At 39.9% G+C, this 16,471-nt stretch overlaps 1 protein-coding gene across 3 annotated transcripts; it reads right to left on the bottom strand.

Annotated features, from left to right (window-relative positions):
* Window positions 1-597: 597 nt before the first annotated feature.
* On the bottom strand, window positions 598-15,809 carry acsl3a (acyl-CoA synthetase long chain family member 3a). Of its 3 annotated transcripts, none has more exons than XM_056757379.1 (15): window positions 15,731-15,809; window positions 11,982-12,413; window positions 11,682-11,859; window positions 10,707-10,816; window positions 10,413-10,551; window positions 9,000-9,150; window positions 8,233-8,356; window positions 7,903-7,974; window positions 4,992-5,131; window positions 4,704-4,876; window positions 3,572-3,646; window positions 1,982-2,170; window positions 1,696-1,810; window positions 1,463-1,620; window positions 598-1,316 (listed from the first exon to the last, which is right to left on the bottom strand). In XM_056757379.1, exons 2-15 carry the CDS (start codon window positions 12,336-12,338, stop codon window positions 1,159-1,161), a joined length of 2,139 nt encoding a protein of 712 aa, XP_056613357.1. In that variant the 5' UTR covers window positions 12,339-12,413; window positions 15,731-15,809; the 3' UTR covers window positions 598-1,158. The 3 variants fall into 3 exon arrangements, with proteins under 3 accessions (XP_056613357.1, XP_056613356.1, XP_056613358.1); XM_056757378.1 differs by having other exon boundaries at window positions 11,982-12,408; window positions 15,731-15,806; XM_056757380.1 differs by lacking the exon at window positions 15,731-15,809 and adding an exon at window positions 15,632-15,649.
* Window positions 15,810-16,471: the final 662 nt, after the last annotated feature.

The following is a 16,471-nucleotide window of genomic DNA, read 5'->3' as shown; positions in this document are numbered from 1 at the left end:
TTCAATGTTATCCGTATTTTATGGACGTTTTTTGACAACAGTTTTCTCTGTGAAAACTACAGAATTTCACTGTTAATTTCACAGCATTTTTTACAGGGTTTTTCCGTAAAAACAATGGAATTTTTGCTGTTAATTTTACAGACAATTTTACAGTGTTTTTCTGTATTTTTTACGGACCCTTTCTGATAACGGGTTTTTTGTGTGAAAACAACAGGATTTTACCGTTAATTTCACAGGCATTTTTTACAGTGTATGTGGGTCATTCTATATTTTCTTTTCAACTCTGTATCATGTTTAACTTAAGTGAAACAAAGAATGTATAATGGTTTAAGAAAACCAAAGAAAGTATTACTATGAATCTGTACTAGACTCCAAATATTTTTGGTCAAGCTTAAGCACTTTTACACAATTGAAGGAAATTGTACAGAAAGCTAAGGGGGTTTATGGCCTCTGTTAAGGGGTGTCAAGTTTTTTTTAAACTATTATTATAATTATTCTACAATAAACCCGATTCTGTCTAAAATAAAAACAAGCTATGATACATGCTTTAAATTAATTAAGTTTAAAAAAAATATTAAAGCCTGCTTATTGGAAAAATTGTATTCTGTCCAGCAGGATAACTTTAATAGGCATACATTTCATACTCTGCATTAGCCAATATACACTTACTAAAAACTGAATTAATGTAAGTCTAATAGAGAAAGACAAATTTGTTCAAGATATTTTTATATAATTTGCTCAATTTGTCTCTTTAAGACAGTTCACACATGACAAGATCAAGAGATTAAAGTTAAAGAAAGATTACAAACAGTAGAGAAAGTTGTTCTGTTTAATGTCTAAATGATTCCTGCTGAGAGCATGAGTTTATCACATGATGCACAGCTTTCGAGCAGGATAGAATTCCTACTTCTGTACCTCCAATCTGATTGGATAGACGTTCAAGAGTGATTTGGGTCAAATCTGAGAAAATGATGCTAGGATTTATCTGGCCATATCATTATTGAAATACTTCTTTTGAAGTCCTGATTGGTGGTCCAGTTTTGTCAAGCTGTCCATTTATTTACATTTATGCATTTGGCGGATGCTTTTTATTCAAAGCGAATTACAATGCATTCAATCTATACATTATTTTTCAGTGGTTGTAATCAGAAATGGTTCTTATTTGGCACCGTACATTCTCTCGATATCATGCTGGTAATGAGTTTTCAGTTCTCTCCGTTTGAGTTTAAAAGCGTCCGTCACAAGGCCTGTCTCCGGGGTCCAGGCATCCGTACTCAAACAGATCTTACATGGAATCTCAAACCTTTCTAACTGAGCTGTTAAAACCACACAAACAGAAAAAACAATCAGACTAAAAATAAGTTGTGGTAAGAAAGTGCAACAAAGGATTAAAATAAAAGCTTGCGATATATCGTTTAGTACAGGGAACTAAATGATTGAAAACTATTTATTCATTAATTACCTGTCAGTGCCACCTCTGTGATGACTTTAAGCACCTCCTCCTCAATGACAGGGCTGTTACAAAGCTCTTCCCACAAACCATTGACACGCCGCCTCTCTGCAAGCGCCATGAGCTGTTTCTGATTGGGCACCACGAAGCCAATTACGTAAGATTCATTGCTAAAAGAAGAGAAGGTTTATTTATGGATTTATTCAGTGTATGTTGCTGATGGGTGGTTGTTACAGTTGTTGTACCTGTTGGCATATGCACAGATGTTGTCGATGAGAGGGCAGTTTTTCAGGACGGCTTCCACCTTTCCCAAAGAAACATATTCTCCAGCCTGAAGCTTCACCAGGTCCTTCTTACGGTCTGACACGCACAAACACAATATAAACATGAGATGATTTCATCTGTACGCGAGTTTGTGAAGCAGGAAGTTGACCCGTTCCTCCCGGCTGAGCTTTAAAACTCTTATCTGCTGCATTTATAGGAGTGAGTTTACAGTAAGATGTGTCATTTAAAGGATTTTCAGTTTCTCACCAATAATCTTTAGACAACCGTCTCCATGAAACTCTCCGATGTCTCCCGTGCAGAACCACCGCTGGCCTTTCTTATCCACAAAGAAATCCTCACAGTTCTTCTTGTTCTTATAGTACCCCATGGTTACATTAGGTCCACCAATCAGAATCTCTCCTCGTGGACAGGGTTTATCTGTGCTCTGGTAACCACCTACATACAGACACAAACATTAAGAAAAGAGACATTATAAACAAACATTCAATTATTCTTCATGCTTACCTGTGACTTCAAATCAGTTAATATTACACAGGATAATTTTTTTATTATTATGAATACAATTAATTATTCAATGAACATTTTAATTTGTATCATACTGTGTTTAATATCGATGTAAAGTTAATAACAGAGTTATTAATGATGAAATTATGCTCTTAATATGTATTTTATAACAGTGAATGTGAACCGTGTTTCTCCAGCCTTGAGTTTTTATATAAAATGTTTCATAATTTAATCGAATTTACATAAAGTTCAACATGGATCTCACGAGCAACAGCCGCAAAATGACAAAAAAAAGATTCTTCAAACATTTTGTCTTGTTTTCCAAAATAAATTCTTAATATCTTAGATATTAAAATCATGTTTGAATTTATGTTTAAACAAGCAAAAATATAAAGTAGGTTTACTGAATTAAGTTGAAACCTGATTTAAGTTTTTTTCTCCACCATTTGCAGAAAGGCAGGACCGACAGGACCACTGTCGTCAAATATTTAACAATAGCATATATTTAAGCTTGGAGAATGAAACCGTTCTGGGCAAACTCTCTGCCTGCCCATGCAGCCTTGCATGGACAGAGCGGGAGCGTAGCAGCATGTTCCCCCACCTGGGTTCATAATGCTAAACATGACTAAATTAAATCATCTGACATTTACAGGCAGATATGGAGGAGATGGGGATGGAGGTGGGGAAGTAACTCAATTCAAGTTTATTTATATAGCGCTTTTCACAATGTGTATTGTTTCAAAGCAGCTTACAGGGGCAAACAGGAAAAACAGAAAAGTTAAAACACAGCACAGTGCATGGTATTTATACAACGAGTAAGATCATTCTAATAAATAATATCTAATTTCTAATTAAATAAATAAATGAATGAATGCAGTCTAACTGATAAGGAGTAAAAAAAATGCAACTTAAATAGGACGCAATCTAGTATGTGCTGTAGGACTATTGGTTAATGTTGATTCGCTGCATCTGATGTGATCGGCTGATGCTACTCTTGACTCACGTGAACGGACAGAACTGATGCTACTCTTGATTTTTTGTCATAAGCAACCACGTTTATTTTTGAGTTTTTTGTAATATCGAAGGTCATTCTGCTTCTCAGTTAAAGTAAATGTACGTGTAAATATGTAAAAAGTTATTTTAAATATATGTACGAGAAAATGTGCAGTAAAGGAACTTCCTTACAAGGCTCCAAATATTCCTCGCTTTTCATCCTCGCTCTGCTTTGCCTCAGCGCTGTTAAGTTTCTCGGCAGACATGTCATATGATGGAGAGGTAAACTTAACTGACAGTGTTTTTATAACACCAAACGGGTGTGTGCGTTTCTCTTACCCTCCGTCCAGTCCTTCAGCTGGATCTCACAGCAAACCAGAGGTGCTCCGACTCTTCCCGTACTGTAATCCCAAACTACATACACAATAGGATCACACAAAACGATCTGTGTTTTATCTCAAATGACAGTTATCTTATTTTGTCCGTAACAGAAAAAACCGATGACTGAATGTGTTTAATAAAAAAAATGAATGTTTTTGGAGTCACCATCTGTTTGGACAGTTTTACCATCGAACCCTCTGAGAACATAAAACTCACCAGCTGACCAGCAACAGAACATCTCTCTTGTGACCGCTGAGAAATAGAACATAGTCCACATGTAGCTTCTCGTGACCTAATTTCAGTGTAATGGCTGTCTTGGTAATGTTTTAATGTCTTATAAGTGTGTACAGACTGTTCTCATATTAAAGGGATAGTTCACTCAAAATGAACTCTGTCATTACCTTCTCACCCTCAAAATGTAAATCGTTTTCCCATTCATTTGCAAACTAGTTGTACATTTTTGGATAAATGCTGAAACAATATGATACAATAAATGTCCTGACAGCAAAGTGTACAGAAATAATTTTATGTATAAACAACTAGAGAAACTCTTTTAACGCTAAAAATTTTATAAACTTCTGTGAGCATTTCACTAAGATCGCACCTTTGAAATCTTAAAAAATCTACAAAAAATATTTTAGCTTCCAACATTTTTCCAATGATCCCCAGAATATTGTCTTCTTTGAATTATCAGATAGAAGAACAAAGCATCTACATTAGATTTTTTATACACTTTTGAGTTCAGAAGGTTTCTCCAAAAATGCTTTTAAAAAAAAAGCTGAGAATATTATGTTTTTGTCAAAGACTTTATGTTTTGAGCACCATTCCCAATGTAATATGGATAGAGATTTTGCTGTATGCTTTCAGAAGATAAAAATATGAAATGTCTGAAAAACCTGTCAATGGTGGGAAATCGTTGTGTCATAAACGACAGACAATCTTATCAATGTGAAGGATTATGTTTATATGTGTATGCTGTTTGCTTCACCTTCATTGTATGAAAAAGTAACCTGGTACAACCTGATCTTGAATGTCAACTTCACAATATAAAAAAATGAGCTGTAATATTAATGACAGGAGTGAATCTCACGCTGACTGATGGTTCCAGCACCGCTGGTCTCTGTGAGGCCGTACCCCTGACCCACAGGACAACAGAAACAGATGTTCATGAAGCGCTGGGTCTCCGCTGACAACGGAGCACCGCCTGATAACAACACCCGTAAACGGCCACCTAGTAACGCCCGAACTTTCCGGAAGACCAGCCTGAGCCATCAAAAGAAAGAATGAAAAAAAGAACGGACTCCAATGTATAAAACAAATAATAATTGTACAAAGCTTTTCAAAATTATTTTGTTTGTTTTTAGCATACAAGATGTACCTGTCACACAGGGGGGTGTTGTATCCCAAAGCGAGCTGCTCCTTCTTATAGTTATAAGCCAATAGAAACAGAGTTCTCTGAAAAACACTCATCTGCTCCACCTTCAGCATCACATTCTTATAGATCCGGTCCATGATCTCCTGCACACAGAACATATATGAACATAACAATTTATATAAAGTGATGTAGCTGTCCAGACACAGTCATTAAAATCAAGTATTAAAGTTATATGTATTATGTATTAGAAACCAAAACCTTTTACTTTAAACAATTGTAACACTGTAAAATTGGTATATTCATGTTTTTTACTTTTTATTCAGTGCAGATAAATCAAATCAAAGGGAAGAGAAGAATATTTGTGGTTGTGATACAACTGATATTTCTACTCTTTTTTTAATTTTTTGAGAAACAGTCACTATATTTATGGAGGTTTGCTCGGCTTTTGCATTTTTTCCCCACAGGGACTTTCTTATCCAACCACACCATAGCTCGTGTGTTATGTGTTTTTATACATCAGTTCTCTCTGGTTCTCAAATCTGATTGGCTGATAGCCGTGAGATATTCTACCAGGATCATCACGGGAACTGACGTTGAACTGCTTCACTGACTATTTGTATCACTCCGCAACTTAAATAACTGGGTCTATGCTGTCCTCGCAACTGCGTTACTCTGAAGAAGTTAGATTGCTTGCAACACACAAAGCAGTATATCCTTTCCAGAATGTTTACTTCCGTTACGCTTACTCTTTTTAAAAAAAAAACTGTCATACAATAAACAAGATATGAATTGACTAATTGCACGTTAATTCATTTGGTATAGCCTACGTATAAACGCTATACGTTGTGTCGAAACCGACAGATGGGGTTCCTATTACACCCACCACAACGCTGTGCTGTATCACAATCTCAGCGAAGTGACGGTGACTGGCCGCGGTGTGTCAGACGTGAGCGAATTTGATCGCTAACGCACTACAGAGACCACCTACTAACATCGGGAGGTGTTCTAGTGGAGACACCCGCATGGTCTCACCGTCAGGGGAGAGCTCATGGGAAAAAACATGAGGACTGAAGTAGTTAGCCACGAGGTGGGGGTCCACCTAGAGAGGTCATGGTTTATCAAGGTGGGAACCAATCATGAGGATACATCAGACGGAACTGCCCGAGTGGGGGAGTTACAACGTCCGGTAGCACTAGGTCCGGTTAGAGCTATGAGTGGATAACTCAGAAGGCTCTGCCCAGCCCGCCCGCAGGGGGTGCTTGCTTAGTGATGGACGGAATGCCTATTCTTCGCCCTGTGAGGGAAAAGAATGGGGGCTAAGTAGCACAATGACCCATTTATGGAAAAGGGGGGAAGGTGCTTTCGCAGGCATACGCCCTACCAGCTGCCGGTCTTAAATGTTACCATGCATGATGCGGGCTGACATCGGTTCAACGCGGAGGTTGTGAAGGTGTTGGGTGTAGCCAAACCCGCAGCTCTGCAGACGTCCTCTAGAGAGGCGCCCTGCCCCAGTGACCACGAGGAAGCTGTACGAGGTGGAATGAGCTCTCATTGATAGCGGGCACGAGGGTTTCTGAGATTGGTACGCCGTCGTGACGGTGTCCACAATCTAGAGCACTACTCTATGTTTGGAGACAGCTCTCCCCTTCTGCTGATCTCCAAAACAGACAAAGATCTGATCAGAGCTCCTGAAGCTCTGCGTGCGGTTCAAGTAGAGGCGTACTGCGCGTTCTGTTCACAACACGGATGGGGTTGGGTCTTCCTCCCCAGTGGGGAGTGCCTGCAAGTTCACCTCCTGGTCCCCAAAGGGAGTGGTGGGAACTTTGGGCGGTAGCCAGGCCGGGGTCGCAGGATCACGTGAGAGTCGCCGGGCCCAAATTCTAGGCAATCAGGTGACAAAGCTGTGCGCTACAGCTTCCATACCAAGGGGGGCCTCGGACAGGGAGCACCATACAACGTCTTTTTCCGGGGGGCCGCCTGAGTGGGGGGCACAGGAGCCAGAGGGCGTCGAACAGGACCAGGGCTGCTGGGAAGCATACGATGCACGGGATCGCGGCGGCTAGAGTTCCTGCATAAGCGCTGGGTCAGTCTTACCCTCGTGGAGCTCTCTCAAAGCCTTGGTCTGGACCTGCAGGATGGCCATAGCGATGAGAGAGGGGGCAGCTTGGCCCCCAGAAGTGTAAGCTCGACACCAGAGATGAACACCCTTTGAACGGGAGTCTAGATCGAGCCCCCCAGGTGGCAGCCGTCCTTGGTGCACAAAGACGGCACGTTCCAAATGGGGGACATCGACGTATCCTCTAGCTGCCCCACCATCGAGGAAGGAAAGGCTGGCGGAACTAGTTTGACGTGTACCACTGCTGTCATGGAACAGGAACTAGACGAGGTGGTGGAGTCCCGTGGGAACATTGCTGCCAGTGACGCAACGTCTGAATCGTGAACCGCCGGGAGTGTGGGCAGAACTTATCCACAACGGCTGCCCGTTATATGTTCGAAAAAAACTTTGGGAAACCTGTAAGATCATTGGGGGAGTGTATCGAGCACAGAAATACTATGTAATACCCCCAACTCATTTTTTGACAAGTTGACCATGTTAACCATGAAAAGACAACACATTTTACATTGTAAAGAAGTCAGAAGGCATGAAACACCGTTGCAGGGCCGCTTTAAATAAAAAAATATTAATTTTGTAGTTACAGTGTGTGTGAGTCACTATTGTGTGTTCGTGTCAGAGGGGCGACCACACGGGGCTTTCTCACGTTCTGTTTACAGCTGCGATCAGTTCCGGACGAACCCATTCACTCACTGACTTTTAACCCCAACATCCCAGAAAGAGCGAGCGAGAGAGAGAGAGAGAGAGAGAGAGAGAGAGAGAGAGAGAGAGAGAGAGAGAGAGAGATGGATTCAGTCTTACTGGTACAGCTGCCATGAGACTGGGCTGCAGGACGCTACAATCTCCTTTACTTCCCTTCTTTATCTTTGTTGACTTTGGGGGGGAAAACAAAGAGAGAGAAATCTGTAAGACAACAGTTCAGAAAGTGTCGAAAATAGTCTCAGATTGATTAAAAGAAAAACTCCAACACACTGCACATGTTTTTACAATCACATGCTCCTGATCACTCATGTTACATTATGACATTAAATGTTCATCTTTGACATCAGAGAACACTGCTTTGATCTCAAGTGTTAATTACGACATCACAGAACAGTGATCCATTTATAAAGTTGTGTGTTTGTGTAACACCTGGTCAGCGAGTGTTTGTGGTGAAGAGTAGCCAATTCTACACCCATGAGCTAAACACACCAACTCAGCGCTCAACTCTAAAACATGAGCCAGCGGAAGATAACCAATGTATGCGTCACCCTTACTGTAAAAACAAAACAAAAAAAAATCACCTGAAGAAACAAATCAGCAAACACAAACAAGCAGAATAAATATTTCTGAATTTAATATTAATAAAATAATATAATTTTATAAATCTGTTTAGTCTGTAGACCAGTGGTTCTCAACTCTGGCCCGCGAGATCCACTTTCCTGCCGAGTTTAGCACCAACTCTGATGAAACACCTGAAGAGGCTAATCAGTAACTACGCAGATTGTTTGTCATATCGCATTAAAGTACCGCGAGAGCGATTCAAATGCGTACCGCGCAATCTGCACTTGAATCACTTCTGCGGTACTTAAATGTCATATGATGACAGATTTGCGCAGCGCCGGATTAAGTTGAACGCATCTATTGTAAAGACGCTGATTAGCTAGTTCAGGTGTTTTATATCAGAGTTGGGGATAAACTCTGCAGGAAATGGATCTCGCGGGCCAGAGTTGAGAACCACTGCTGTAGACAAAACAATAAATAACACAATATGTCTATGGCATATTACAACTCTCCAGAGAATAGCAGTTTTCTCTTTATCTCAGTTTATTTGTTTTATTTGAGTGGTTGTCACACACACACACACTATAAAGTGAGAGGCAAACACAAGGCATATATATTTGTGTGTGTGTGTGTACCCGAGGTTGGGAATCCTCTCAGACATTCCGGTAATTCCTGCAATAATGTTACTGTGAGAGATCATGACTCCTTTTGGTATTCCGGTGGATCCACTCGTGTACATGATCACAGCGATATCAGACGCACACGGAGGAAGTACCTGTCTCGACGCTACAGAAACACCAGCATCATTTAAATAATAATGATAATGATAATACACTGACAATCACCTACAATTATTATAAGTAAATACAAGCGCAAACAAGTCTGAATCAGATATCTCAACAAAACACATTTCTGAAAGAAAAACTGAGAAGCAAGAGACCTGATGAGTTTTCAGAGAAACAGTCCGTTATACAGTCATTTATGAAAACATTTGATGTATCCTAGAGAGAAATGTGTCATAAAGATGTTTAGTTTACTTTACGTGCAATGAAAGTACAGTGATTTACAGTGAAATATAGATGTGTGTGAATGAATGACCCAACTAGAGGTGACAGAGATGGAGGAAAAGAGGGAAAGAGATATAGGAGAAACAGAAGAGGGCGAGACTGAGGGATTGAGGAGGAGAGACTGAGCTAAGCGTGCAGTGGAAAGAGAGAGTAGGATCAAAAGAGAGATGAGAAAAGGAGAGAGATTAAACAGAAAATTAGACAGAATAGGGTTGAGATGGAAAGGAAGTGTGACTCAAATATCATAAGAGAAAGGTTTGGTCACACTTTAGAATAGGGAGCAATTATCACTTTTTACTAACTATTAACTACAACGTTTGTCTCAATACACTCCTAAATACTGCTTATAAAGTAGTTTTTAGATTTACACTAGCTTTAGTGTGCTTTAGACATACTAATTATGTACAACCAATATGCATGTTCCTACACAAGTAGTTCATTATGTATTTGTGTACCTTAATTTACATTATCATGTGACCAAAGTTTTAGTTTGAACATCAGTCCTGGGTTGGAAAGCTTCCAGAACCATAAATGTGGAACGGGGGAAAGAGTGTTTACATCTGTGTGTATGTGTGTGCACTTTAGTACAGTGACACAAAACAGAACCAATGTGTGTGTAAAGTCTGAAGCAGTGTGAGAAAACATGGCCTGACACACACAGTTCAGTGTGACACACAGATCCCATAAAGAGATCGAGAGAGAGGGAGAGGTTACTGTACATTCTGTAGAGTAACAGAGGACATGTTTGTTTTACTGTGCGTCTTTGTGGGTTTTATAAATGACATATTCCCATTACTTTCATGATCTACCCCTAAATTTACTAACTGAATCGTTGAAGTGACAGGTCATCCTGCACTTCCACAGAATTAAAAGGATGTGAGAGAGAAAGTCAGAAACACCCTCGACCTCTCAGCTTAATCTGACACAGATGGAGGATTTCTCATTCACATGACCTGACGAGACCTCAAACAAACACAGTACCGTTCTCAGGCTGTGCTCCCACTCTCTGCACAGCGCTCATGCTGTGAACACTGATGCCTCGTGGGTAAACTGACCCGCCATCCAGTTTATTATCAACAACGATGATGTGACGTAACCTCGGTACCTCCAACAAAATATCCTGAAAAAACACACACACAGATGTTCTATGAGTAGAGTAAGTACAGAATACGGTGATTCATTTTGTTATAAAAGAAAATGACCGAGTCTACAGCTCCGAGAATTCAAAGCAAAAAACAAAAAGGATGTATATGAATACGAAGGAGGTCTGTTCACCTTGAGTTTGGTTTTCAGAAGTTCTGTGCTGGTGATGATGTGAGAAACTTCGGCTTCATTGAGTCCATGAACAATCGCAGGACCACCAAGAGTAGAGTAAAGAGTTACCACTGGAACACACACGCGCGCGCGCACAAAAAAAATAACATGTAAATTATACAAAAATAAAACACTCTTTGTTTTCTTTCATTCATCAGCACACAACCTTTACTATTTTATCTCTAATGTGTGTGTGTGTCAGTTATCACAATCACACATGCATCCACACACAAAATATATGCATCCACACACACGCTCACAAGACTGAACTGAGATCATTAGGGTCATGGAGCTGCGTTATGTGACATCATCAGTCTGCATCAGAGCTTGAGGGAGTTAAAATTTAGTCGTGAGACACAAACAGAAAGAACATCACCATGGAAACATCAACACGTTAATTCACTTCATTGTGCACACACTAAGACCGGATGACAGCATGTACGTGAGCATCTAATGTTGAAAGCAACATCAGGGTGCAGAAGTCAGCAGAAGACACAGAGACGTGTGTGTGTGTATGACAGATTTACTTTACCAATTGTATTTTCATATTTAAAAAAATAGTGCAGATATATGAGATGTCTTTACTCATCTAGTGTATGTGTGTTTGCTGAGAAAACAGCACTTAGGCAGGGGAAAAAGAAAGGCTTGGGGGGAACATTTACATAACATCAGTTCAATGAGGACATTCTGACCTCCCCACACACACACACACGCACGCACACGCGCACGCACACGCACACACACACGCGCACGCACACACGCGCACGCACACACGCGCACGCACACACGCGCACGCACACACGCGCACGCACACTCGCGCACGCACACACGCGCGCACACACACACACTCACAAACAAACATACAGAAGCATTTGGCTATTGGAAGAGAGATCACACTTTGTGTGAAAATCTAAAAGGCACTCTTGAAGAACTCACATGGGAAGTTGTTGTTGAAACAGGCCAGCGCTGCTATGATCCACTCGGCTCTGGTTTCACAAAAGATGGCGATGTTTGTCAGAGGTTTCTGTCCCAGAGAAGTCAGACCGCTTCCAAACTCTCTCGCCTCTCTATACACCTGATCATACGACATCCAGCGATACTCTCCCAATATCACCTACAGTACAGAATTGAACTACAACTATAATATCTCATTCCTACCATCACAAAATCTACATCAACAGCTCCTCCGGCTGGTTCAATAGAAATCGCAACTATCCTTCTCTCAAGCACACTCACCTTCTTGAAGACTCTTCCATCCTCCTGTCGCTCATCTTCTTCGCTCAGCATCTCTCGTGTCCCCAGACAGTCATGTTCAGGATTTCGTCTCACAGACGCTTCAAACACCCGGTCGAGTGTGTTCACTTCGCGCTGCACACACACTGAAAGCGTCTGTAAAGCGGACACGTCCCGGTACGGCCCCTCCGGATGAGCGCTCACAGACCGGGCCTTCACCCTCCTTGAGCACTCAGACAGAGATTCAGAGTCTGAAGATTTCAGCAGCAGATACGGCAGGTATGACACCAGCGAATACAACCTGACCAGCATTCGAAACATCAGCTCAAGCACAGGACTCACTTCCTGTTTAAACCTCATACTGACACACACAGATGATACTCTATCCTGGTCCAGATGCAGAAAACACAGGCAGTTGATTCTTCAGTACCTGCACTGAAACAAACACCACACGTTAGGTCACACATCAGAACATTCCAGATCCTTGAGGATTTTACATCTGATCACAATTTCCTCTGTTTGGCTCAAACCAGCTTAACAAAGAAAGCATGGAACAGTGTGAGAGATTAGAGAACATGTGCGTACCGACGGCCGGCTTTACAATCCCACAACAGATTTCAACAACAAATCCAGAAATGGAGGAAAGGTGAAGAACTAACTCACCCTTTTGGATAATTGTTCTATAAATAATAGTACAGAATGAAAAACAAGTTTATTTTATGGCCCACGTCTCTGATTTATCAAAAAAACTAAAGCATGCTTTATGATTTGCTATATTTGCTCATTAGCTATCATAAAATTGCAGTACTGTATATTTTAGCATAGGCACTACATTACTGTTTACAAGATATCACAAACAATGTTATATTTTACATTTATGCATGTGTCAGACACTTTCATCCAAATCATTTTAGTTTATACATCCCTCTTTTTTAACAAGAGTGGATTTCAATACTTTTCATTGTGTATAGTTTCAGTCTCTATATAGCAGTTCTATATAAACAGTTCTCAATCCAAATAAAATTACCAATTTTTCCTAGTCAAAATTACTTTATCTTTTTTTTTGGTTCTGTTGAACACAATAAGACATTTTGAAGAATGTAGGACAGCAACAGTTCTGGGACACTTTTGAATACCATTGTTTTTTTTCCTACTATGGTAGTCAATGGAGGGCATTATCTGTCTGGTTCTAAGCATTCTTACAAATATCTTTCTCCGTGTTTACACAAAGACATTTGTACAGATTTGGAACAACTAAAGGTGAGTAAATGATGACAACATTTTCATTTTTGGATTCACTTATGATGTAATGATGATGGTCTGGAGTCGTCTATGGTCCTGAACACAGACACAAGAAAACGGAAATGTTCTTACATTTAAGAAAAATATTCTGATACTGTCACACTATCACATTGACTGACTATTTCTTAACAACACAAAAACAATAAAAGATCTTCAAAAAAATACAGCACAGCTGGTCCGACAGGTTATTAAAAAAAAGATCTACAGAATCTATTTCAGCAGAGATCATGTTTTATTCACGTTTATCGTATCTGTGAGGATGAGAAAGTTCATCTTTTCGAGCCATGAATATTCCTCTCATACATCCACACTAGTGTCATAACTCTGTGAATATCAGCAGATACGTTGTTTTAACTCATGGTTGGGTCACATACTGTATGGAAGAATATAACCGTCGGGTTCAATTAACCTAGAACATTTACACACTACACACAGTTTGATTTCCCAGAATCCTGTGCGTCCTTTAAGGGAATAGTTAATCCTTATGTTGTTGACACAACATGTTGTTGTGTTTGTTTTTACGTGCAACATAACATTAGATGTTTGGCTACAATGATATATGATTCATTACAGGTCATATGATTTCTCTTACATGGATTCCACTTCAAACACTGTGACTTAAGATTTATTCTGCAGATTTGAGGTCATACCTGACACTATTGGTTCTTCTATGTCACATGACTGATGCAAAAAACTCTATGGATGGCAGTGCCGAAAATCTGATAAACCTAACCTAATGAATTCACAAAACAAGCCATTCTACAGTAAAAGTCATTTGGGTGAAGAATTCCTTAAAGGCCTGAACACGTTTTGAATCTCTTATAGTTTCTCTTTCCCTTGCTCCACCCATCCTCTCATGGTTGAATCACAGCTCAGTCTTATCAGTGTAAATATGTGCAAATGTAGAACTGTGATTATTTAACATCCGGCCTATAAAGAGAAAATCTAATACGGATGATTAGAACGGCACAGCAGCCAAAGTCGAGCGTCAGGGATCTAAACAAATACAGTATTGAAAAAGGTTGGCGTGTTTGAACGTTGTGGAAAGAGAGAGAGAGAGAGAGAGAGAGAGAGAGAGGGAGAGAGATGACTGTGTCACTGTAAATTCTGTTGAGTGGCATTGAGTACACGTTTGTTTTACTGTGCATCTTTTTGGACTTTATAAATGACATATTCACATTATTTTCATGAAATACCCACATTCACATTACTGAATCGTTACAATAACAGTTAACCTAAAAATTAAAATTCTGTAATCATTTACTCACCTTCAATTTGTTCCAAATCTGATGGAACACAGAGAAAGATATTTGGAAGAATGGTATAACCAGACAGTACTAGGAAAAATACATTGGCAGTCAAAAGTGCCCCAGAACTGTTTGCTGACCTACATTCTTCAAAATGTCTTCTTTTGTGTTCAACAGAACAAAGACATTAATACAGATTTGGAACAACTCGGAGGTGAGTAAATGATGATAGAATTTTCATTTTTGGGTGAACAATCCCTTTAAACCCAAACTTGTTCTTGATAATGCATATTTAATTTTCTGCATTGGAGCATTGTTTTTAGACTTAACCTTTCCCCACCAAACACCTCTTTACATTTCTTATGAGATAGAGTTATCGTGCAAGTAAAACATCACTTTAAATATTTATTCAGATTATAGTAAGCTATGTAGGAGAGGGTTTTGTGCTTTGATCTGTTTTGTACAATAATATAATAAATAGAAATATGTTTAAAATATTTAAGCAAAATGTATCAAGCAACCTCAGTAAAACACAATCAGTGTTAATATATCAACAGCTCATAGACATAAGAAGTAGAAGTATTACATAGCAGTGAGTGAGTGAGTGAGTGAGTGAGAGAGAGAGAGAGAGAGAGAGAGAGAGAGAGAGATAGAGAGACATAGAGAGAGAGAGAGCAGTAGAACTTGCAGAACAGGACTGTGGCAAACATATTGTAACTGAAAACATTAACTGAAAACATTAACTTAATGCCCTGAAAAATCCCTACAGGTCAGGAAACTGAATGAGCTTGGATGCAAAGGAAAAATACATCAAATCAGTAACTTATGCAGTGACCTGATGCTAAATAGTGAACGCCGCACATCAAGCTCACGACATCTTTTTCTCACTGCAGTGTATCAGAGATCAAAAAAATCACACGTGTATTAATAGAAAAGCTAAACAACAACCCACATTCGGCGTGGACTTGACAGAACACCAAAATCACCTAAAAACATTTAACCAAATCCATCCATGTCAACACTTCAGGCATTTAAGATTAATAGAGCCAATTGTAAGAGAAACATACACGAATGAATAGAAACTTGTGTTTTAATGAAGCGCACCTGCTTTTTTCACTCCGTCACTAATTTATCTTATACTATAAACTTAAATACAGAAAAAGTAAAATCTTCAGCGGAGACCGAAAAACAAAACTCTTTCACCTTGATTTTCTTCCCGCAACAGAAACCACACCGTTCACGTGCTTCCGATGCGCACCTGCTCACCTGTGCTTCGAACCGGAAGGTTCGGTTTGTCACGCGAGCTCGTGGGCGTGGAGCGCGTCCGCATTCCACCGGGCTGTGATTGGACTCCCGGTGGTGGCGCGTGCCGGGGCTCCGAGAGGTTACGCCACGGTACGGCGAGGGCACTCATGTTTTTTTTTATTGAACAATTAAAATGTACAAAACTGAAGGTATACAGAACAAACAGCACATTGTTGACATAAATAATAAATAAATCCAGGACGAAACCCAAATTGAGTAAACACACATTCTTTAAACACAATGCACTGTGCTGTGTTTTACCTTTTCTGTTTTTCCTGTTTGCCCCTGTAAAGCTGCTTTGGAAAAATGCACATTGTGAAAAGCGCTATATAAATAAACTTGAATTGAATTGAATTAAACAAAAAAAAGAAAATAATAATAATAATTTAGAATAATAAACAGGGGTTTCAGGGAAAAACGTTTCATAATGATTCAGTAAGGTATTACGTTTTCCGTTCTTCAACAAAAAGAGCGAGTTAAGGAAAGAGTTTAGTTCCATGAGAAAAGGTGCAGATTAAGGTATTCCATTCCATTCCATTTTCTACCGCTTTATCCGAACTACCTCGGGTCACGGGGAGCCTGCGCCTATCTCAGGAGTCATCGGGCATCAAGGCAGGATACACCCTGGATGGAGTGCCA

The sequence above is a fragment of the Triplophysa dalaica genome, chromosome 9, assembly GCF_015846415.1.
Source record: "Triplophysa dalaica isolate WHDGS20190420 chromosome 9, ASM1584641v1, whole genome shotgun sequence".
NCBI classification, from domain to species: domain Eukaryota; kingdom Metazoa; phylum Chordata; class Actinopteri; order Cypriniformes; family Nemacheilidae; genus Triplophysa; species Triplophysa dalaica.
Note: the sequence above shows the minus strand (reverse complement) of the source record. Positions and strands in the feature narration are given on the sequence as shown.

What these genes read in the sequence shown, in the direction of transcription:
- acsl3a (XM_056757379.1), bottom strand. Translation starts at nt 12,338, where the DNA reads ATGAGGTTTAAACAGGAAGTGAGTCCTGTGCTTGAGCTGATGTTTCGA. An exon ending in ATGGAAGAGTCTTCAAGAAG is followed by an intron (nt 11,860 to 11,981) that starts GTGAGTGTGCTT and finishes TCTGTACTGTAG; the next exon opens with GTGATATTGGGAGAGTATCG. An exon ending in TTTCAACAACAACTTCCCAT is followed by an intron (nt 10,817 to 11,681) that starts GTGAGTTCTTCA and finishes TGTGTGTTCCAG; the next exon opens with TGGTAACTCTTTACTCTACT.